Source organism: Xiphias gladius, chromosome 18 (genome assembly GCF_016859285.1).
Source record: "Xiphias gladius isolate SHS-SW01 ecotype Sanya breed wild chromosome 18, ASM1685928v1, whole genome shotgun sequence".
Taxonomy (NCBI): Eukaryota; Metazoa; Chordata; class Actinopteri; order Istiophoriformes; family Xiphiidae; genus Xiphias; species Xiphias gladius.
In genome coordinates, this window is record NC_053417.1 from 14,935,642 (window position 1) to 14,957,044 (window position 21,403).

Sequence of the window (21,403 nt, forward strand, 5' to 3'; positions counted from 1 at the left end):
CACATGCAAGTAAATGAAAAAAACTATTTAGTTAGAGTAAGAATCAGACCCCTGACGTATCCACGGATGCTCAGTAGGGATCAAGATGTTAGTCGGGCTTGAACTGATTGTTTCCTCTTGCCTTAATTTCAAGTCATACATGTGTAGAATATCTATGCGGTTATAAAATCTCTAAAAAGAAAAGAAAGAAAGAAGTAAAGTAAACAATGATAATAAACACGTTGTGTCTGATTTGGTTTTCAAGTTTAAAAAAAAGAAAAATCCAGAGTTCATGAACATGCAGACAGTTTTCATTAAGTTTAGCTGCTATTAACAAAATGTTGCCTGGTTCACTGGGACGTCCATTCTCAGTATATGTGCACTGGAGGTTTTACGTTTCCACATCACATGTGTAAGTCACGTACTGAACCTTGGTCGACTTCTGCGGTTGTTGTGATGTTACAAAAATCCTGCTCGCAAGGTGCGCAGTTTCGGCTGAGCGCAGAGAAAACTCCCTCCTGTGGCAGATTGATTTGAAAACAGCTTTTTAAGGTCAAACGCTGTACATTCTTGTTTCTTGAACACCCGAACATTTCAGTGCAGACGGTCCATGTTCAGGTCTAAAACGCTTCCCACTTGACACACCCCGAGGACCCGGGGCGCAGCTTGAAACCCCGACACATGCTCGGGGAGTCTAATGCGTTAATCGGCCAAGTCGATGACTAAGACATCTGTTTCAACAGGTAAAACTAGTTGAACCGTCAAACCATGCCTTGAGTGGAGACAGGACCGGTATCTACATCTGGTTTTCTGTTACGCCCATGCAAAATCGATGCAAATTTACAGTTTGGTCGTGTGTGATACAAGAGGAGTGGCTTTGAGCTGCCTCAGTTTATAGATCCTAAGATCAGTATGAAGACGTACATGCCTCACCCAAACTCAGCTGTCACAACGTGTCTCAAGTGAAGCTGGCCTGGAGGCGGAAGGAATATTCATTTCACGGAGACAGCAACGGTAGGATTGTTCATCTCTTTTCCTCCTGTCTTTTTCTCCGCTTTTTCTATCGTTAGAAATGTTGGGACTTTGTAGAATGTTTCATTGTGAAATGCTGGTTTCATTGATATTCTTCATCGATGATATACACAGGTCCCAGCCCCTCAGTACCTTTCCAGTGAGAAAGTGGTAACAAGATCAAAGCAGGAACTGGAAGCAGTTTATATGCTTGAGGCATACACCATTTTGTGTGCGAGATGACACGGGTTTATTAGGTACACCTAGCTAAAAGTAGTGCAGTCAAACCCTGAGGGGGGAAGCCTAATGAATTTCTTCTGGTTTATTATATTTTGTCATCTTATGCTGTGGCTCGAATTGCTGTGAGCTGGAATGAGCTAGAACCGTGAAACCTTGCCCAATAACTAGAAATGATGTCCAAATGATGTGCATGAGCCCAATCAGCCAGTTGATGGTGCTGTAAATAAGACCCAAATATACTGCAATTTTGGAAAGGTCATGCCACTCCTACCGTAAGTCCGGTTGTCTTAAAATTTGACAAGCCACCTCCAGCTGAATATGATCTACAAAAAAGCCTCTTGGACCATAAAGGTCTGCCATGATGGATTTTTTGTTAATTTGCATAATACGAAAATCAGTGAAGTGACATTTACTTTTTTTAAATTTTGATTGCATCAACACCAAATTTGGTATACAGCATTGCAGGACACACAGTTCTACTAAGAATGGGCAAGATCGGTCCAAAAACATGGCTGCCATTGTCCAAAACATCTTAGCAAAAGACGGGGTTTAGCAGGAAATTGGCCATAACTCATTGACCATTTGTCCAATCATTATAAATCGTGGTAGATACTTTCAGTCCATGTTTGGGATTAGGCCTACCAAAGCGTTTTGTGCCCAACCCATAGGGGTTGCTACGGATACCAAAAATTTCTCCAATTTTGGTGCACATGCTCCGTGGGCGAGTATTTAACAAGATCCAAAGTGTCATATTGATTGATGAATGTGGGCATAGCCTAGTCATCAACATCTGTCATCTTATGCCGTTGCTCAATTTGTCGTGAGCTGGAACGAGTTAAAGATATAAAGATATAAAGACACTTGGCACCTCAATTTTATTTACATAGTGCCAAATCATAACAGAGGTTATCTCAGGGCACTTTTCATAGAGTATATAGCACAGTACAGGTACCACTTAAAATGTATAATAATAATGAGACTAATAATAAAACTAATAATTATAAAAATAGGGTGAATAATAATTCTAATCAAAGTAAATATAATAATAGTAATGATAATCATAATAATTGAAGCAGTGGGTGTTGAGCAGGATCATGGAGGCAGGAGGGGTGGCTTGCAGGCAGAGGTCCAGACTCTGCAGCACCAGGGCCAGAAATACCTGCAGAAAGCGACAGGATGAGAGAGAGGAGAGAGACGAGAAAGCACAAAACTACGGGAGAGAGAAGTCAAGTTAGTAACAAGCACTGATGGTTTTATGAAAGCATGCAGACGGAGAGGAAGAGGCGGAGAGAAGAGCTCAGTGCATCACAGGAAGTCCCCCGGCCGTCTAGGCCTGTAGCAGCATAACATGGGGGTGGTTCATGCCAAGCTTGAGTGAGCCCTAACTGAAAGCTTTATCAAAAAGGAAGGTTTTAAGCCTACTCTTAAACGTGGAGAGTGTCAGCCTCCCGGACCCAAACTGGAACATAATTTGAGTATTTTAAAAATACAAAATTATAGTTCTCTGAGGTATCATCATACAAATTAAATTAAGATTTGACAACTAAATTACAAATTCTGAAAAGTAATTGCAATACTATTTAGAATACATGTAAAAGAAATACTGCCCACATCTGAGTGTAAATTCAGCAACATTAGCATTCAAGATTATTGGGGAATACCAGTCAGCTTTTTATTACTTTTAGTTAATTTATAAATGATGATGATCTTGTCATTTTTTTTAAAACCCACTTGTTGCTGTTTGTGGCTTTAATTTTGGGTGATTGAGCTTCTTCCTTCTGTTGAGCACAAAAGGGTCTGAACACACAAATCGCCGCTTGCGGCTATATTGTTCAGTTTTTATTGAAATTGTCTTAGAGAGGTGTTGATTCAAGTGTATGCTAATTTTACAAGTTGCTGATTTACAAGGTGCTGTTGAACTGTATTGCATTATACAGAGAGGTTTTTCTGTTATTTACCCTATTCTCATTGATATAAATGGGATAGAAAAAATAATATCAGCACCTGTCCATATAACACAATAAATTCAACAGCACCAAAATGACCATAAAGTGGATTCAGTACTTCTCTATAAAAGTTTCAGCACAAACTGAACATTATAACCGTCTTGACGATAAGATTTATTGCAGGGCTGTTGTATTAGACTAGTTTTAGCTAGGTGTAGCTAATAAACCCCCAGCTGGATGGTTCAAGTAGAAGTATTGTCACCATGGTGCACTGATAAGACACGGAGGAGACAGAACTTTTATCAGTTTATTGAGGGTCATTACGTTGTCTGTAGTTTACAGTAAAACAAAAGTATACAAGATTGCCAGGGAACAATCAGGTTAAACATTATACAGTATATCCATAGACCACAAATATTCTGTAATACCACGGACCAATGCAATCACTATAAATTAAATAATTTAATGAACTACACTTCAAGCATTCAAACTGAGTTATATTCCTCATTCAATGAAATGTATTGCATACTTTAGCTGTTAGGAAAAATATTCTCTATCTACGTATTACAATAATAACACAGCCTTTATGGTCTCATGGAGGTACGACTGGGGCTTCAACCTGAAATAGGAAAGTTTCTAATTTTAGAATTCAACATATTTCTTGAAGATAGCAAATACTAATTTGGAAGCATGCAATTTTAAACAAAAATAACACTCTACTGAAAGTGCATCAATCGCCAACAAGTAATAAAAAAATAACAAGGTATAATCACTCTGCACTTTATCAATATTACTTTTAAAGAAAATATCTGTCCCAACAAATAGTTCCTAAATGATCAGTAATTAAGTTTCAGTGTAGAGAAATATGTGCAAATGTCACAGACACATTTAACCTTTATCTCACCTTAACATTTACAGTAACATTTAAGTTTAAGCCTTCTTCAATGAGCTTCAATTCTGAAAACGTAACAGTTAAACACGTTCATTCAGTGGACGCAAAGTCATGTCCCCTTATAACAAACTTTATTCAAATACACGTGACCCCATAAGAGCATAGTTCAAAAGTTTTTATTTTTATAACAGGGGTTTTAGACTATTAAAACTGACACATGGACAGTGTTGTAATACCTTGTTTATCTGTCACACTACCAATAAGCTTGATCTGTGCATCTGCAGCATGATACATGAACGGGGTCCAGTGAATTCCAGATCCGATAACCCTAATTTGGTTAAAATTCAGCTGTCATAATTTTACATGTAAGAACGTTTAGTGATTTTTAAGGTCTAATATTTGTACTGTATAATACCTAATACACGTAGCTCCAGATAAATTTTAAGACAGTTTTGAAGAATTGAAAAATATAGGCTCATGTTAAATTGTCTGAAAATGTCTTTCAAATGCCCCTTTGTTTGCTTTATCCCGTGAAGCCTACATGTATACCATTTTGACATTTTTATTAATCTTCATTCTAGATGCGCATAACCAATAAGAAGTGTCTTGGACTGATTTTCATCGGTGTTGGTGGGCTTCTAGCCTTGTTTCATGCTTGGAGCCCTGGGTCCAGCTCAAGAGTTGACATAAGGTCAAGACAACGGAGTCGAATAAAGACACTCCTTGAGTGGAAAATTCAAGACATCACTAGAGGCTATCGTGAAATTGCCTACCATATAAAAGAGGAGGTTTCAAGGTCTTTTATTTTTAAGTATGACTGTTATATTGTCCAAATTCCGCTTTGAATTCATATTTATATATTTTATCTTATCAACTCACTGCCCTTTTTTATCTGACAGTCGTTTGGCTCAAAATACATGTATATGTCTGGCTGATGAGGAGACTTTTCAACTGCCGTTCTCCAATCTGCTCTTCCCACGCGTGTGGGCCCACAAACTCGATGCGGCGTTTTTAGATTCTCATCCAGACCCTGAGGGTGTAAAGCGTCACAGAACTCAGGAGTACAACAGCTTTAAGAGGAGGTAAGGTTCAGTTGATGACAAATGACTAGCAGTGAACCCTTGTGTAATCATCTAAATCACAAATTTTTTTTATCAACAAAAAGTATGTTCTTTGACCCACAAGTGTTAGTCATTATGACCAATGACTAGTTAGGCAAGACACCCTTGAGTCATTCTGTGATGTATCAGTTGACAGCTTACATACCACAGACATAGCATCTCAGTAGACTGACACTGCAGTCTATTTAAAGGTCTTGCTTAGATTCTGGCTTTACACTGGCATGCGCTTTGCTGTCCGTACTGTCCTTAACGCCACTGTCCACCTGCTATGTTTGCCTGCGCCCTTGGTGTGGGACACCAGTGGGTTATTTGCAGTGCTCCTTGTAGTGCATGCAATTGAGTAACCTGGCTACTGTCCGCTATTATATTTAGCATCTTATCAAATACATTATTGTCATTATGCTACCATTGTCCTTGCACTCACTGCAGCTAAATAGCGCCCCTCCTTCCTGCTACTTGAATTATTTTGCAATGCAAATTACGTAAACAAGGATATAAACTTAAAAGTTGACAGTGTAAACCTCAAATCAGCAGGCCCACCACTGTTCCATACTTTTGGTGCATAAGAATTGAATGCATTATCTGGGATTAAATGGAAACAATTTATTCTGTATAATTTCAGCAGTCCAAAACCTAAAGAAATTTTATTTACAATGACATAAAACACAGAAAAGCAGCAAGTCATCAAATTTGAACCAAATTTCAACCAAATGTCGATATTTGTGCTTGATCAGTCAGATCAATCCGCTTGTTGTCTGTTAATTTTCTGTCAATCAATTAGTTGGTTAATCATAAAATAATTTCATTACTAATTCTCAATCACCATCGTCATAGGAAATCTCAACCTACTAAGGTTGTAGGTTTGGGTTTGTCTTTGGAAAACACTGGCCAATGGACATTTTTTTTTTTTTTTTTTGCATGACCAATATAACCAGTTGTATGTGCAGATGCTCTATATCTCTCATTGATAGGCACACAAAAAAATACACAAATAAAGAGCCTAGCTCTTCCAAAACCTTACTTTATTAAATATATCTTTGCTTATATAACTTGCCTGAAACCAGACTTGTATCATGATTTTTTTTTTTTTCTCTGATGTTACTTTTTGAAACTTAAATTTTCTGAATTTCAAAGTGGATAAATGTTTGTAGTGACTATAGAACATTTTTATTAGTTAAGTTCTTTAGCTCAAGACTAGAACCATATGATGAAATCACATAGCACTGTCTTCTTTGCAAATATTAGGTTATGATGAATCAATGCAGCTACGTTTCTATCTAATATGTTCTGTATGTTCAGGTCCTACAGTCCTGCAGATATGCTTATTGTAGCTGAGGCCAACAGTCCTCTTCAGTATCCTATCCAGGGGGTGGAGGTGCGACCCCTCAAAACAATCATCATTCCTGGTAACAGCATATTTAACATGACGCAAAACACAATATCAAAGAAACGGATGAATATTTAAAGATTAGATATTACCTCTTCACCTACCATTGGTGCTGCATTTGCTATTTAGGTTTCTTAGTTAAAATGCTTCACTATCATCCCATGTTCATTTTTTCCAGGAATAATTCCTCTCTTTTCATAGGTTTGGGTCTTAAAGAAGAAACAAAATCAAACCATATGGTAATTATGTATATTATATAATATTTTGTGGTCTTCACTGGTGTTGACATACACTCGCATGAATATTCAAGTTTTTGTTTACTTTCTCCCCTAAACCATGCAAATCGTGTATCAGGTGTATTTGACAGCAGCAATTGGGACTTTTGATGTTGCTGCTATGGTGGACAATGTCTCTGTCAAAGGAGAGGGAGAGAAGCACATAATACTGTCAAGTCCTCATCTCTCTGCTCTGAATAGGCAGCTGCAGTTTGTCACCTATACAAACACTGTTTTCAACCCAAAGACAGCGGATACAGGTGAAGTTATTATATTGATACTATCTTGAATCTAAAAGTATGTCATGTCATGTCATGTATGCCGATTCAACCCTATAGAGTTTCATCCTAATGCTCAGTGGTAATACACAACATTCTTTTGGATTACTAAGTAATGAATTAATCGACATTATTGTAAATACGTCAAGGAAGTATCTCATTACATTTTAGTGAAGTATCGATACAAGGTTATTTTGATCTCTAATACTATACTACATTGATGCAATTACATATATGAGTTGGTTGATAAAAACCAAAAAATAACCACCTCATGGCTCAATGTCCACCAAGTGAAGTGTACAAGTAGAAAAGCACACAGGTGAAGCCAAGTTAGATGTCACAAACAGCGAAAAACTGCTATCACATCAATTTGTGGCAGAGACTTTAATGTGTTAGGCTAATGATTGAATCTTACCAGTAGTATTGTGGCTTAATGTAATCTGATGTTCTGCAGAAACGTCATGCTGATGTTCTGTTTGTTGCCCACAACTGTTTATATGTCGAAATCTTTTCTTCGAGTTTATTTAATACCTACAATCATCACGTACTAGCAGAAACAAAGCATGTTTCTTCAAATTCAGAGGTGCTCTATAATTATATATCTCCCAATATAGCTTCTCCTGAAATCTGAAACCTGGATGTAACACAGTTGTTATTTTGCTCCGCAGTTGACTTTGCAACTGAAGGTCACCATGCATTTTTCACCATTAAAGTTGGACATGGAACCGTCCCCAAACTTTACAACTCTGGATACCAAACAGGTCCGTGAGCTGTTATATCATTATCACTTTTATTTGATGTGAAGTATCTGAATGCCACATTGGAATATATTTGTTGTTTATTCTGTTTTGTCTCCACTTAGAGTACAACATTAGTGCTCTTGTTACCATCGCCACCAAGACGTTTCTACGCTATGACAAACTCAAAAATCTCATTGACAGCATACGGCAATATTATCCCACCATCACCATAGTGATAGCAGATGATAATGAACACCCTCAGCCAGTGACCGGGCCTCACATTGAACATTACATCATGCCATTTCGAAAGGTAAAGAAATTCAAGTATGTTTCTATTAAGTATCGTGCGTTGTGATCAGTGTGCAAAATACTCTATGACAGTCCGGTCCTGTCCCGTGGGTGGTGCTTCAGAAGAAGAATTGTAATTAAAAAGTTTTACCAAATTTTGATAACCCACAACGCAGCTGCAAAGCTCAACATCAGAAGCGACCATTTACCAACTACCTTTAGATCTTTAAATTCTGGTCCCAACCTGGCCTGACACTTTTATGTCAGACCCATGTTGTTTTGACCCCCATTCATCTACTGTATACAGGGTTGGTTTGCAGGAAGAAACCTGGCAGTGTCTCAAGTGATCACCAAGTATGTGCTCTGGGTGGATGACGACTTCATCTTCACTGCAAACACCAAGTTGGAGAAGATGGTGGACATCCTAGAGAAGACCACTCTGGATCTGGTGAGATGCATGCCCAGATTCAGTACAATATGTGTTACAGATAACTGCTGAGTTGATGGTGACTGTGTATTAATTGTATCTATAAATACTGTACTAATTTAAAAGTCCATGATATAAATATTCAGCTCCCTCCCCTCTACTCCCTCCTACCCCCAAAATAGGGTGAGGAGTGCACATCTTAGGCAATGGAACTTTACTGTACACTCATGATAAAACAATTGTCCTAATTTTTCGGTTTTTATACCATCTTGTCCAGAATGCATGGCAATGCTCTTTCCAGCCATAGTTAACATTTCCCCTGGCAGGACTGGGGAGATGTGAACTAATGCTACTGCTAGTAGCTATTTGGCATGCTTTTAATGGTGCCAGTTTGCCAAAATTTAAAATAATAAAGGCAAAAAAACAAAACAAAAGAGGCTCAAGTGAGAAAACGAGTACCTACCAACGTCCCTGGTGATGCTCTGCCAGGCCTATGCTGTGTTATGTATGTATTTTTTCGTGTTGTCTCAGACATATTCGTTCAGCAAATGAAACACCTGCACAATAGGATTTGTTAGCCCTGGATCATTGTCCTTCTGCACCTTTCTACATTGTCATAATAATTTCAGGAGATCTATGTAGAAAAAGCAGGGTCAAAGTCCTACATTGTTCACCAAATACGATGAAAATGCAATCCACAGGCTTACCACTTGAACTTTGTACTCATATCACCTCTTATCTGCTCAGAAGGAGGAAGTGCTGCTGAGCAAAATAAAGTCTGTTTATTTTGGTGCAAAATAAAGTCAGTTTCACCTGATAGTAAGCACAGATGGGAATCCTTTTTCTCCCTAAAAGACTAAAATCATGTCGGATTATAGGGTGAGCCTCCTGGTTTTTACAAGATTTATCATGTTTTTCTTTAATTGGGGAGATAGAGGTCCCTGTGCCAAACAGGTAACCGTTATCTTTTTTTTCTCAGAATTTTTTCATTGTGTCAGCAGTATCTGGCTGCATTCAAAGATCAACAACTTCCTTCTTTCTGTGTCAGTTGAAGAGTTTCCACATTATGATCCACTTCCCCTTAGAAAAAACATTGAAATCAGTGGGATACTTGTGATGTCGCAGTATGTGTGTTTTATACCTTTGTGCGTATTCACAGCTCAAGAATGAGGCCCTCTGGCTTACATTGATGCCTTCTTTCAGATAGAGTATGGTGGCTCAGTGATCTAAGACTTGTATCACTAAATTGAAACATGCCTGGTTTTAAACTGGGAGGAGTTTGTTGAGTGGATCAACTTATATTGGGGGCTGCTGTGTTTTGGTATGATATGTTATGAACCTTATGTGCTAAATTGTCTATACTGGTTATTTTTGGAATTGAATACAGAGGGGAATTATACCAGATGAAAGAACAGAGTTTATAATCTTATATTTTAACAGTAAAATATTTTAAAATAGCAATGACTCTGTTGAAAGCAAGGAAATGTTGAAAACACTCTCACATTCTCAGTGTCAGTCTGTTTGTGTTTTCTTTTTTCCCATCTGTATTATATAGTGTTATTGTTATATATTCTAAAAACTTTACTTATTTCTTGTTTTTGCAAGTGTATTAGTTCCTCTAACATTACTGCCTTAATGACTTCAGGTTGCTGGTGCAGTGAGAGAGGTTACAGGTTACACAGCAACATACCGTCACATCATTTCAGTGGAAGAAGGGGGAGAGGAGGGCGACTGTTTACATATCAGAAATGGCTACCACCATATCATCGAGGGATTTCCCAACTGTGTGGTAGCTGATGCTGTTATCAACTTCTTCATGGCGCGGACAGAGAAGGTTCAGCAGGTGGGCTTCAACCCTCGCCTGGCACGTAGTGCTCATCTCGGTGAGTCTATCTATATTTAGCTGCTATCAAGATATTAACATAGCAGTTTATTTTAGCATTTTTCTATATACAGCTGCTTAGACACTGCTGAGTTCCTTCAAATTTGAAAGATAGAACAGAAACAAACAAACCTAACAGAAAGTCAAGCAAGGATTGCCAAAGCTAAATTTTCTGTCGATGTTGCAGAGTTCTTCATCGACGCTCTGGGCTCCCTCCATATTGGCTCCTGTAGTGATGTCATTGTAAGCCACGCATCAAAGATCAAACTACCCTGGGGCAAAACAGACGCTGAAAAAGCCTACAACAAATTCCGTTACTCGCTGTCCCGTGCTGATAATAACATTCGAAATGAAGTCTTCTATTTCCAGAACAGGTTCAAGTGCTTGACTAGTCACTGAAATCTGGACTCCCACTAGTCTGTTTGTTGCCTTAATGTGAGTAAAGATGGGACATTTTGGTTGCTGTCAGGCAAAGTGAAGACTGCACAAAATGTATTGTTTTGTTTTTTACAGTTTGTTTACTGCCTAAACACCTGCTGTTAAGCAGAATTTTTGGTATAGATTTTGTTCTGTGAACAGATCATGATTATTTGTTATGAATGGAAAAACACAAGCACTTATGAATTCATACAAGACATAAGCAGTGATCCACTAATTGTTGTTGTTTGGGCTTAGTCTTTTTTTCCCCCATTACATTCAAAGTAGCATTTGCATGACAACCACTTAGAGAAGCAACATTTCAACTTGTCCGCTCACTTGTTAACTAGTTCCAAAATTTGTTTCAAATGACTCAGGTTGGTGAGACGGGAGTGTTTTCAGTGCTGTCAAATGTTTGTTTGTGGAGGTTGATTAAGCCTCCATGTTTGAAGCTCTGTGACAGATCAACATAGAGTATATTTAAGCCAGGCTTAGTATTAATCAAATTCAAACTGTGTTGTTCCAACGAATAGATCATGGCCCACAGATTTATCATATTTCATTGCTCAGAGAACATTTATGTTTATGTGATGTTTGTTTGTTAGTTTGTTCTGTATTGCAACAGATACTGTATTTGTTCATTTGGGTCCAAGGTGCTAAGTGACAAAGTAACGTGAGCATCTCTTGCTGTGCGAGTAAACTTATTGTAAAGTTTGAGTCTATATACTGTCGTACAATTGAGTTATTGAATTTTTAAGGACTCTTTGCTAAAATTCAAGTGAGGAAATAATATTATAAAACTTATCAAGCTGTTGATTGTATTGTATTCCTTGAAGACAGAGTGAAATTGAATTCCATTTTTGCCAAATAGATGACTGCCAAAATCTGTGCAGAGTAATATTCAAATATCTAGAGTACCTGCACCTTCCAACTGTTTTTAAAATCGTAGGTCATAAATCATTTTATTATTCCTCATGTTGTCCATTTCTTTGATATCTCTCTTAATATCTCTACGGATTACTCAGTTCAGTCTTTTTGTACCTTGCTGGTGGTTGTAATTACCTTGCCCAGCACTTACTTATTTTTATACATGTCATATCTTCAGCTGTGTACCAGTGCCAACATCCTCTATTGCTCAGAATGGTACTTTTTATAAATTAATTCTTCTTCCTCTTTCAGCTTTCTCAACACAAAAAATGCTTTTTTAATTTAAATCTTGTGCACATTAAGTTTTGTTTTTTTTAAAAAGATACAACAGGGTCCAATACTCTGATACCACTTTCCCAATGTGAAGTGGTGTCCCACTGTGGACCCCACTGTATGTTCTGTGTATAATACAGTGAAATTAAAAAAATATGACAAATGTAAAAAATGTTTTGGATTGGGAATTATTACAGTCTTTTTCTTAAAAGTTGGAATGTTTCTTTCACAGCTATATCATGATATGGCTTAAATTACAATAGTATACTAGTTATGCTATCGTAATTTAAGCTGTTTCAAAAAACAAGATACTGGCAATAGACTTTTCTCACATGAACATTTAACATGAATGAAACAGGTGTAACTAATCATAATAACAGTAATAATAATAATAATAACGCATACATTCCATTGAGATATCTCACTGCCCCATTTCACTAACACGGATAAATGTAATGAATCTGTCATTAAGGTTTTACCTCAGTTTAAATATGATTGCCAACTACTTGTTTTTATGTTTAATTGTCAGGGGAATTTCCAAGGGGTTGTAATAGGGTCTGCGAATGACAGGGATGCCCAAAACAAAGGCGAAAGTGCTCAAATGTCAGAAATAGTTTGTATCATCTGCTGTATATACGTTGCATTTGTTATTTAAAAATTAGAATAGAAATACACTTATGGCAGTGGTGGAATGTAACTAAGTACAATTATGTAGCTTTACACTTCTGCTCCGCTACATTTCAGAGGGAAATACAAGACATTTTTAAGTTTAAACCACTGTCTACAAACCATATGGTTTGTAAAAAAAACAACAAAAAAAACTATCTGGTTGCGGCTCCATTTCATATTCAGATGTCTGAGTTTGTAGCAGTTCCAAAAAGAGAAATTTCCCCTCTAAACCTCTCGGATTGGTTTCATTAAAACAACTGCTTGAGGCCCAAAGATTTTCGAATTCACAAAAAAAATGAATACAGATTTGTGTAGCAGAACTTTGTTTTTCCTCTTTCCTCTCCCATCCACCATCATGATGTACCATGTGATCATTTGAAGGGCGTCCGAACCCTAGGTTTGGAACCACTCGACAAGGGTATCTAAAGTGGTTAAAACTAGCTCCACATCGAGTTACAGCAGTTGTTGCATTAACAATCTACTAACGTTATGTTTTGCATTGTTGTATTAGTACCTTTACTTGAGCAAATTATCTGAATATTGAGGACTTAAGTTTGTTACTATGGTGATAGCTGACAGTGTCAGTGGAAAGACACGTGACATCAGGATTTAAAAATAAAAATAAAAAATAAAAAAGCTCAAATACTGTCATACCAACCTTTCACCACAAGATGGAAACAGAAGACCATACAAAAATGCCATAATAGTTGAATTATCTTCTGCTTTGTCATAAGGAACCTAAAATAGCCTTATTATTTGTAGTAGTGGTAGTAGTAGAGGTAGTATCAGTAGAGGTAATAATAGTATTAGTGGTAATATCATTTCATACTAATAATGAGCCCTTTTGACAGGAATTGAGGGTCTTTATTTTCCACAACATTTTAACTTACTTCTTTTTTCTCCTTTTTCTTGTAAATTGTATCGATTAGAAATAACAGGAATTGCTTGATATTGTATCCTTTCGTAAATATGATTCCACTGTAATCCACTGTTTTGTTGTGTTTTTGTTTTTCTTGTATGTTTCTTTTCCTTAGTGGTGGAAATAAGCCAGTGCTAATGACGATTACTGTGAAAGGAAAATTATATCTTTTTTTTTTCAATTCAATCATGTTTTGGTCAACTACTATAACTGTAAGTACATGCTGTACACACTCTCATTATTCCCATTTTTCGCAACCTCACATGTAAGCACATTTTCATAGGTAAATCAAAGCTTTGTCATTAGATTGGTGACCTTCCTGGAGTAGTTTGCAGGGTTACTTTTTGAATATGTGCCTGTGTGTGTGCAAGCGTGTGTGCGTGTGCATGTTAGTAGGTCTGCCGGTAGAATCTGGCTTAGTAAACATTTGGCCAGAGCCTTGTGTACCAGGTTTTAATTGAAGTGGACTACTTCCTGCCAATTAGTGAAACACTCCTTGAGCTTTAAAGGGAAAACCCAAAGGGTACAGTGTCTAGAGGCCTCTTTGAAATATGTACTGCAAAAAATTAATAACTTGGCTATCCAACATCAAGCAAGGAAATAATTAGTTTTTTTCTTCTTTTTTTTGTCCTGTTTTTGAACTCACACTGCGTAGAGTTTTATCAGGTCAAGGTAACAGGTTTATGTTGGGGAGCAGTGGAGTGGAGACCTTTAACTGTTGGACAGCAGAGGGCAGCATGGTGGTAAGGTGAAACATCACTTTCCATTACATCCTCTAGTGAAAAATATCTTTAACATCTATTTATGTTATGAAAATATACATTTATTGATACCAGCCTAGCATTCAGGTTGTGTGCTGAAAAAACACTGAATTCTCCAGGACAGATTACCTGTGGTCTTACTTTCCCAATTTTATTCTTTGCTTTGGCAAAAGAAAAAAAAAAAAAAAAGAAATCCTTTGTCTTTGCTGTCTTTTGAGTCCTGTATTTTTCATTTTTCATCACATCTCAGTGCAGTGGCCCAGGTCCACACCACCTCACCAAATACAAAGACTACTCTTATTCTCTATTCAAAATCTGACGGAGTAGCATGCTTCACATACCACACTGTGTTTCCACCTAAAATTTATTCATATTAATAACCACGGTAACCCAAGTATTGATGTAGAAACCTATATAGTTTTGAGTCAATGCAAAGTTCTGTTTTTGGAGATATATTTATTGTCAAAACATCCACTGGATGTCACGGTTGCCAACAAATACAAACATCATTTACAAAATATTTTGTGCAGTCTCTCTGTAGTTTAAAGACAGAATGTTTTAAGGCAGTAAGGGATGATATTTACTGTACATATTTGCATATTCAAGCACATATTTCAAAAGATATAAATATACAAAGTATTTTAACAAACTATTCAGTGCACTTTATGTATATTCATCTGTATTGCAATCAACAGAATCAACAGAAACTAAATAAATATTACTATGGTAATGTTCCAGCATATGATAAAAACAGACAAATTAACAACTGACATCTGTCATATACAATTTTATAGTCATAAGTCAAAAATTCCATAATTGTATTGTCAGATTACTTTATGCTAAGTATATGATTGTCTGTTGTATCTGCCTTATTTAAAGCCCTCTGAAATTGTGACTGTTTATTTATACCAGATTAAGGTGTGCCAAGACTGAGTCCAATATCTGTGAGAAAACTGGTAACACTGTAATGTAATAATCATTTTAATTCATGACATAGTGCTACAACAGGCTACTGCTTCATTGAAACACAGGAATACAGTACAGTCTTGACCAAATGCTGGAGTCCTGCAATACAGCTGAGAGGCATGGTCTCAGCTAATAAAACAAATGTAGGAGTCCTAATGCCCTCTGCCATTTTACTCCTAGACACTTGGCTGAAAGGAGCACAACTTGTCACTGTCCTGATGCCTCATACCCAAACAGTCGTGGTGTTCTCTGGAGGTTTTTCCTATGGTGGACAACAGCAGTATCATCATATGTTTACAACAATCCAAGTAATTTGAAAGCAAAGTCTCTGGTATATTTGTGAAAATGTCTGCTTTCTAGCTCACCTTCTGCTGTTGAATATACATCACAGCATCATGAACAGTGACAAAAATATGTTGAGGGTTCATATAGTTCATTAGGCCACTTGATGTTAGGATCTTTAAGACACCCTCTAAGGGACAGAAATCTTTTATCAGTACTGACTGTATGCAGGTGAATTTTCACAAACGTAATACATAAAAATTAAAAATTAAAAAAATATTTGCATGGAGCTGTATAAACAGAATATAACAGAGAAAACCATGGGTAAAGAAATAATTCTGATACATAGCTCTTACCATTGCAGTTTGCCAAATATACATGAACTCCAACTTTCTGACATTCAGTACACATCTGTAAAAAGCCAAAAGCAATCAATCATGTTAACACAATGCACAAAGAAATTGAGAGAAGCCTTTACAGAAGTATACCACGCGCCATGCTTTAGCAGACTAACCTGTGTGAAGAGTCTTGCTCCAGCTACGTCGACAAATATCACACCACTGCAATCGATTAACACTGCCTGGACATCACTGTCAGATGTTTCTGTAGAACAAAAATGAAACTCAAGTTTCCCTTTCAAATCAACTGTAGTACAGGAATATCTACACATTTTTTTAAAATTGAGTAATCTAAAAAAAAACATAGAATTAAAAATGCTACTATATAATAGTTGCAGTTTTTGGAACTGTATGCATATTTAGTATCGTCCACATAGGCCACATTAAAAGTCAATACTTACCCGATTTAAAAAAGTCGTTTTCTGAGGAAAATGATGTGTTTGCAATGCCTCTTTCCTAAAGAACAATTGAGGAAGGGAAATAAGACATTGAAATTAAATTGGATTTAACAGTGTATGTAAACTTTAAAAATCTGTATACAGTATTTTTTTGTCTCAGCTCATTCAGTGATTGCAGTAAGCGTACCACAGTGTTGATGGTGGCCTCTCTCTCCCGTTTCTCCAGGGCTTTCCTGGCCTTCTCCCAGCTGCGGATCTTCTCTGGCGTCAGGCCCAACAGCCTGCTCATCTCCTCCCTGAAGAAGCTACGGTTGCCGTAGTAAATAGGCCCGTTGTAAGTCAGGATCTTCACTCCAGGCACCTCATAGCACTGAGAGGAAAACAGCATTGTCTCAACCTCATTCTAGGATATCGGCCTTGTATTGTCTCAGAAATTATAATTATCACTTGTTGGTTGAGTAAGAAATTAAGATTTTATGTGCCTAAAAATTAAGGTAAATGAGCCCATGTCTTGAAGTGGGTTGTTTATCTGCACATACTGCAAGGAATAATACCCAGAAAGATCAAGCCACAAGACAATCGTCTCACCTTGCTGTGGTTCTCCAGAGGTCTGTAAATTTCTGTGTTGCTTGCCCGGCCAAGTACTGAACAGCCAGCCCTGTTGAATCGTGAGTCATTAATTTTGAATTAAAGTGACACATTAATTAGCCTGACAGACATGAAGTGACATCTCTCTAAATAAAAAAACTCTAAATGTCCTTTACTAGAAGAGGATTCATATCCTTGTTTCTGGGGCTTTATAGTCCCTATAACACCCTTAGACATCATTTTTTTGCTGCAGACAAGTGTGATGTCAGTTCATGTTTACCCTCTCAGATGTACGTGGTATTTCTTACAATAGAGAATTTGGCAAGAGCCCTAGCAGAATTGCATGTTAATATAAATATTGTGCAGAACGAATGGAAAATGTACCTTTGAGTGCGACAGATGACAGTCATCATAGAAAAAACCACTCCAATGGCTAAGCCAAGGTCCACATTAAGTACCACTACAGACAGCCAAGTTACCAACCAAACCATCTGTACAAAGACAGGACCACAATAACATATTGTCACATCAGGATATAACAATTAACAACAGAGGCGTGTCAGTAAAAAATATGGTTAATTCTTGCCAAGCAATCAGTGTGAAAGGGGAAGGATGAAGATTTATTTATACGATGTGCTACTTGTGCTCATGACCCCTTGGCCTGATTAATACCTATTTTCACAGGCTGGATGAATGTTTATTTCAAATAACCTTGCAACCGTGACGTAGCAGTTATTGTTTGAAGATAAACGCATCCTCCTCAGGACAATATGAATATGTGAAGTTACTGAAAAACCCAATTAGCTTTATGGATCAGTTGTTGACCTAGTGTTAACTAGGCGGCTAATTAACCATCTTTCCTACATTCTCTTGTATTCTTATGCATGGGGACCACATTGCAGAATATACTCTTAAGTCATATAATACTAATAAATGGCCTTACAAAGTCAATCTTGCTGATTCTCCACAGCTCAGGTAAGTCTTGGAACTGCAGAAACATCTGCCTGAGGCTGGTGACATTGATGCATGCCAAGACTGCCTGAGGAGAGAGATAAAGGATGAGGTGAGTGAACTTTCCCGCTCTCTTTCTCTGTCCCATGTTTGTAGAGATACAAACATATAAACACACCTTGGGTAGAAAGTAGAACAGTGGTCCAATCAGCAACAGGACAATCAGAACAACCAGACTAGTGAAGAAGCCGGAGAGCTGAAGGAGCACACACACACACACACACAATTACACACAGAACACACATCCCTTACTGAAGATTAAGAGAAGATGCACAGAAGTTATTGTATATCATGTACACTACCTGTGTGTATCCTCCAGCACTCTCCAGTATATTAGTGGTGGCTAGAGTGGCTGAGCTGGGGAAACATGTGAAAAAGGAGGATACCGTGTTGGAGATACCATGAGCCAGCAGCTCCTGAAATCAAACAGAGGTTCAACCCAGAAAGTTAACAGATTGGTGAGAATTTACCATTCCAGCGAGCAGCTGTGGCATTCTCACACTTTACCTGGTTGGGATGTATGGAATATCCATGTTTATCAGCATAAATCATTGCCAGTGAGACCGACACGGCGTAACCAACAAATGTTATGGCTACTGTGTCTCCAGCAATGTCAGGGAGAGTGTGCAAGGCAGGCATCCGTGGCCTTGGAAATCTGAGGATGACAGAATTGAACGTCAAACTACTGAAAACAACCGAGCTAATCAGTGAATTTTTTTTTCCAAATCTGAAGAATTACCCGGCTGGGATGTGGCCAACTATCTCAATGTTGTAAGACGAGTCCAGCGAGGAGGCATAGGCCACAACTGTAGCAACAATCACCTGAAGAATAAGCATAAAAAGATACCTTATAACCTGTTGATTACAGTGTAAACATTACATATACACTCAGCATTCATAAATCCACTGACTAACCGTGAGGATCTCCACAGGGATGGGTGTACGCAGGCGCTGCCGATAACGCATGTTGATCTCCTTAACTGGGACCAAGACAGCCAAACACACCAAGGAGATCAGCAGCTCAGCCATGTTACTGTGAGGCAGGTTCTTCATCACTGACGCTAAAGTCTGAACACACAAGTTAGTGAGCTGTGAGAAACCAGCACTGAAAGCCTATAACATGTTGGATTAGAGCGTCAAGACCTCATTATGAAGCACTGCTTACCTTGAAGAGGGAGAAGGTCCCAGTGTGGCGAGGGAGCCGCAGCCCCAGCATGCTTTGCAGCTGTGAGATGGTGACATGGAAAGCAGCAGCACTGGTGAAAGCCTTAACAATTGGTTCTGACAGATAGGTGGACAGGAAGCCCAGCTGAAGACCACACATACAGAGCTGTGGCACAAGAGATTATCATAACATTATGAGCTGTGTCGGGGTTAGGGTTAGTCTTATATTCTCAACAAACAGAAAGATCTGCCATCCTATTTGCATTATTATTTCTTTTTATGACTTTTGGACTTTGTCACTTAAGACTTTGTGCATCAGTCTTACCATAATAATTCCTGAGAGGAGTGCTACAGCTGAGGCAACTCCAACCCTCTGGGCCTCAAAGTCAGCCGCTTCAGACGAACTTGCGTTCAGTTCCAGAGGAGTGGGAACCAGCTGTTCCACCACAGAGCCAGTCATCAGACTCACCACAGCAAAGGTACCTGAGAAAACACCTACCATCTCAGTAACAGTGGAAAACATCATAACTATCATTTGAAGTTGAGTTCAAATTATGCATGAGATAATGTAACCCTTTTTAGTATTGTCCATAAGGCAAAGACATCACCCGTGTTGACTAAAACAATGGGTTTTGTTTATGTTTTCCTAAAGTACATTACAGATATTAGGTGGGAACAAGTCTTACCTGTGGACACATGGCGACCTGTGCCAAAAAACATATAGAGGACCACAGGGAAGAAGGAGGTGTAAAGGCCAAATATTGGTGCCACTGATGTGAGTAAAGCAAAAGCCATGCCTGTTTGGAGGAGACATTCAAAAGGAGAGTTTATCTATAAACACACGGGGTTTGCTTTCTTAATCTATGTTCAGAGTGTAAAATCTGGCCCTGTGTAGGTTTATAAGGCTGACGCATGTAAAGGTAACTGAGATAAATAAAAGACTTTATTTATCTCCACTGTGACTGTAAATTTGACCCTAATAGATGTAGTTATATTTGTAGTTTATTACATATTTTTGTTACTAATACTATTATTATTATTTTTATTATTATTATTAATAGGGTACTATCATTATAAAATCTTGCCTCAATAATAATTCAACAATTATACAGTAATTAATGAAATCCTAAATCAAATCACGTAAGAGAAAACAAGATTTCTTTCTCTTTCATGCAATTAAGTGACTGCACTTTTCTCCTGATTGTACGCAGTGTTTACTCACCTTGGGGAATATGAAGAATGCCGACTGTCAGTCCCGCTATAGTATCTCCTAAAATCCATTTCTTGAGCCTGTATCTCGGCAGCCAGTTGAAAATTGGTACTCTCTCCCTCAACAGGTGAAGGCAGGCTCGCCTTGAACACCTGCACCTCCCCGCGAGCTTTTCTCGGAGACGCAGACTTCCACTCGTGCTGTCCTCGGAGCCGTAGGCCTGTTTGAATTGGTCCTCTGTGTAAATACTCCTGTACACGGCCACAGAAGCGCTCATACTGTTCCTGTTGAGCTGAGTGATGATAGTTCACCATGCAAGCGCTGTTGTAGAGTCAGTGAAGTTGTTGTCTATTCCAATACATATATAGCAGACTGTGCCCAGACCTCAAGAGCCATTGCACTTTCCTGTCAGACTCTTAGTAGCCAATGACATGGCTCAAAGCTCAACCTTTTTTGTTACAGTGTTGAACAACTTTTTTTCCCCACATCTTTGTCCTGCCTCAGACAACATAAAGGTGTGCTGGTCCATTTTTTCTTACAAAAATCCTCTGGGTCCTACTGCTAAAAGAGTTTTTTTCCCCAACACAAAGTAGAATGTCAGACACACAATCTGCCTTTCCTTCATGCACAGGCCCTCCCTCCAAAATATCACACACACCATCCTTTGCACTACACAGCCCTATCCTCCCTCATGTCCTGCCACCAGAGAGCTATGCAGGAGGCACAAGCTCAGAGGAGGCACAATTAAGTCACACAATGTATAGCACTGTGAAATGCCAAAAGGGATCAAAGTCATATTGTTGGTGGAGATGAGGTGTAACCTCAAACCATGTCTGTTAGCGGGGAGTTCATTTCCGAGAAGGATGGATGTCTGTAATGGGTGGGAGTTTAAAATGTGTAGCCATAAGAAAAAGAGTGGTACCCATGAGACCCCTGTGAAACTCAATCACACAT

The 21,403-nt window shown here is 38.2% G+C and overlaps 2 protein-coding genes across 3 annotated transcripts; one reads left to right on the top strand and one right to left on the bottom strand.

Annotated features, from left to right (window-relative positions):
• The first annotated feature begins 364 nt into the window (after positions 1-364).
• On the top strand, positions 365-16,765 carry b4galnt1a (beta-1,4-N-acetyl-galactosaminyl transferase 1a). 2 transcript variants are annotated; one of them, XM_040153152.1, is made up of 12 exons: positions 365-993; positions 4,650-4,864; positions 4,968-5,150; positions 6,489-6,595; positions 6,778-6,815; positions 6,931-7,111; positions 7,798-7,890; positions 7,992-8,179; positions 8,465-8,605; positions 10,230-10,467; positions 14,327-14,419; positions 16,703-16,765. In XM_040153152.1, the coding sequence occupies exons 2-11, from the start codon at positions 4,650-4,652 to the stop codon at positions 14,416-14,418; spliced, it is 1,476 nt and encodes a 491-aa protein (XP_040009086.1). In that variant the 5' UTR covers positions 365-993; the 3' UTR covers position 14,419; positions 16,703-16,765. The 2 variants fall into 2 exon arrangements, with proteins under 2 accessions (XP_040009086.1, XP_040009085.1); XM_040153151.1 differs by lacking the exons at positions 14,327-14,419; positions 16,703-16,765 and adding an exon at positions 10,654-12,232 and having other exon boundaries at positions 372-993.
• slc26a10 (solute carrier family 26 member 10) lies at positions 14,928-20,939 on the bottom strand. Its single transcript, XM_040153150.1, has 18 exons — positions 20,462-20,939; positions 19,926-20,036; positions 19,565-19,722; positions 19,241-19,405; positions 18,991-19,143; positions 18,815-18,897; positions 18,583-18,730; positions 18,378-18,491; positions 18,194-18,271; positions 18,008-18,103; positions 17,449-17,555; positions 17,065-17,134; positions 16,664-16,846; positions 16,480-16,534; positions 16,195-16,283; positions 16,037-16,091; positions 15,764-15,870; positions 14,928-15,660 (listed from the first exon to the last, which is right to left on the bottom strand). Exons 1-18 carry the CDS (start codon positions 20,724-20,726, stop codon positions 15,622-15,624), a joined length of 2,076 nt encoding a protein of 691 aa, XP_040009084.1. The 5' UTR covers positions 20,727-20,939; the 3' UTR covers positions 14,928-15,621.
• Positions 20,940-21,403: the final 464 nt, after the last annotated feature.

What these genes read in the sequence shown, in the direction of transcription:
- b4galnt1a (XM_040153151.1), top strand. Translation starts at nt 4,650, where the DNA reads ATGCGCATAACCAATAAGAAGTGTCTTGGACTGATTTTCATCGGTGTT. An exon ending in CAACTCTGGATACCAAACAG is followed by an intron (nt 7,891 to 7,991) that starts GTCCGTGAGCTG and finishes GTCTCCACTTAG; the next exon opens with AGTACAACATTAGTGCTCTT. An exon ending in AGAAGACCACTCTGGATCTG is followed by an intron (nt 8,606 to 10,229) that starts GTGAGATGCATG and finishes TAATGACTTCAG; the next exon opens with GTTGCTGGTGCAGTGAGAGA.
- slc26a10 (XM_040153150.1), bottom strand. Translation starts at nt 20,726, where the DNA reads ATGAGCGCTTCTGTGGCCGTGTACAGGAGTATTTACACAGAGGACCAA. An exon ending in GGACCTTCTCCCTCTTCAAG is followed by an intron (nt 19,144 to 19,240) that starts GTAAGCAGTGCT and finishes TTGTGTGTTCAG; the next exon opens with ACTTTAGCGTCAGTGATGAA. An exon ending in GAATCAGCAAGATTGACTTT is followed by an intron (nt 17,556 to 18,007) that starts GTAAGGCCATTT and finishes GTCTTTGTACAG; the next exon opens with ATGGTTTGGTTGGTAACTTG.